The 2,059-nt window shown below is 50.3% G+C and overlaps 1 protein-coding gene across 1 annotated transcript in view; it reads right to left on the reverse strand.

Annotated features, from left to right (window-relative positions):
- VDBG_05226 (conserved hypothetical protein) overlaps positions 1-705 on the reverse strand; it is a gene marked incomplete at both ends in the record, with an annotated part of 3,505 nt that extends 2,800 nt beyond the window's left edge. Inside the window, one exon of the mRNA XM_003004067.1 lies at positions 148-705. Coding sequence (XP_003004113.1) covers positions 148-705 — 558 coding nt within the window. The remainder of the gene's footprint in view (positions 1-147) is intronic.
- Between the last annotated feature and the right edge of the window lie 1,354 nt (positions 706-2,059).

Consider the following 2,059-nt stretch of genomic DNA (forward strand, 5'->3'; position numbering starts at 1 on the left):
ATACCGTGAAAAAGGAGAACAATGTAGTCGGTTCGGCTTCGACATGCCAGGCTTGGAAGCGTTCTCCCCGGAGAGGCCCAGCTTTCCGATTTCTGAGGCTCAGCGAGACTATGTCATCGTTGGGCCAAAGGCCAATCCGAAGCCAACCTCTCTTGCCTTGGCGAGATCCTCGCGTAGGCGAACATTCCTCTTGACTTGGTTCTGGCTGCTAGCCGCGATAGGATGCAAGTCTATCCCACTTGCTGTATTGTCGTGAATCTCGAGATCATAGTCCTCAAATTCAACATCCGTGTCACCGTCGATCTCATCCTCAGGCCAAGAGTCGGTGGCATCGGCAACAGAGACATGGTCTTCAGATTTCTGCGCCGTGGCAGCCGACCCAAGCGCGGTTTCCAGCTGGTTCGAAAGGATCGCGAGGCTGTCGATCACTGACCTGCCTTGCGTCGAGTAGACAAGGCGGCCAAGGATACCCATGATACTGCTGGGAATATCATCGCATTCGGTGCTCCCGTGGAAGCCTTGATGATGCGGATAGTCGTCGACACTTGCAGTGGTGAGACGTAGAGGTATCTGAGCCGCAGATCGATTACTAGTGTAGATGCAAACGACCTCACCGTCATCAGGGCCAAGGCTCACAGAAGAAATGCCCGGGATTGATATATTTATGGCGGCTGCCACATCGGCACGAAACTTGCGACGCGTCATCGCGAAGGCCAGCGTTACGTCGATAGAAACTGGTCAAGCTGGGAAATATGTAAAAGTAATACGAGGCACAAATCGTAGAAAGTGGAAATGTCTGGTAGGAATACAGGCCGTTGATGATAAGGCTAGCTGATGTATGAAGATTCTTTCTCACGGGAAAGAGCCCCCACGGCGCTCCTGCTCTTTAAAGAGGCGACAAGGCTGTGATATCACGAGTGAATACAATGCCCTGGTATGCTTCTGACAAAAGAAAGAACACAAGATAAGATGAATGCGGTTGCAGTGCGTTAAATAAGTGACTGAGAAGGTCATGTGAAGACGATTGATTCTGCTATTGGTTTCCAGATTGACTTACCTTTGACAGGCTCGACGTCTCGTGCAGACTAGGCATACCATCTAAAGAAAATCTCGTCCGGCACATTCAGCTGCGCCATATGAGATGGAAGATCCGAGAAACATCTGTTGACAGGAAACAGTCGGTCAATATTGACTAAGATCCCGCGGTTGCGAATCTTGCGCAATGTCGGAGCCACTGCGAGAGCCCACGATTGACGACCTGTCTCAAGGCTGCGCGATGCAACTCGACGTACGCTCTTGGAGATCTCAACGCTGAGGTCATCATCAGTCGAGTTTTGATACAACAAGTACGTCTTGCCTTTCCCGTACGAGGTAGATGCGACAAGGACATGCTCAGATCTACTTGCATATGTAGAGTCGAGCTCGATCTGGATCCCGGTCGAAGAGGTTGGCTATTAGTTACATGCGCTCTCCCCTGGAAGCATGCCCACTTGGGTGCAGCAACAAGAATCCGCTGCTAAGTATTCAAGTAAGTCACATTGAGTCCCGAATTGGTTTGAAGTACTGTTACATGACGCGTTAGTGTCGCGGTCGGTTTGACAGCCTGTCAGTGCGGTTCAGCTCGCATGTCCACTCACGAGCGACGTCTCTTTTGCGACTTATGATGAGTCCACCCGCGACCTCACGTCCTGATCAACGAAGAACAACACTCACACATGACACACTAACAGACGTCGCCGTGACCAAAAACAGCTTCTATATTCATCTCTAGTATTTTCACGTGTGATATCGGCCCAATTAGCCACTTAACCCTCCGATCGTCGGCACTTCGTTCTCATCCCGCAACAGTCTACGCTTGTGATCAAATGACTCCAGAGAAGTCATTGAATATATGGAGGGTCTGGCCCGGTTGTGTATAGCAAAAAAAAAGAAAGAAACAAAGACAGACAGAAATGGGAGTACGAAGGGAACCATGAGTCGAGCCAGGCTAAATTTCAGGACGCGTCTAACAAATCCTCGTTAGAGACACCCTTATCAGGACAGACCCGTGGTCCCATGG

Source organism: Verticillium alfalfae, genomic scaffold, assembly GCF_000150825.1.
Source record: "Verticillium alfalfae VaMs.102 supercont1.6 genomic scaffold, whole genome shotgun sequence".
Classification (NCBI taxonomy): Eukaryota; Fungi; Ascomycota; class Sordariomycetes; order Glomerellales; family Plectosphaerellaceae; genus Verticillium; species Verticillium alfalfae.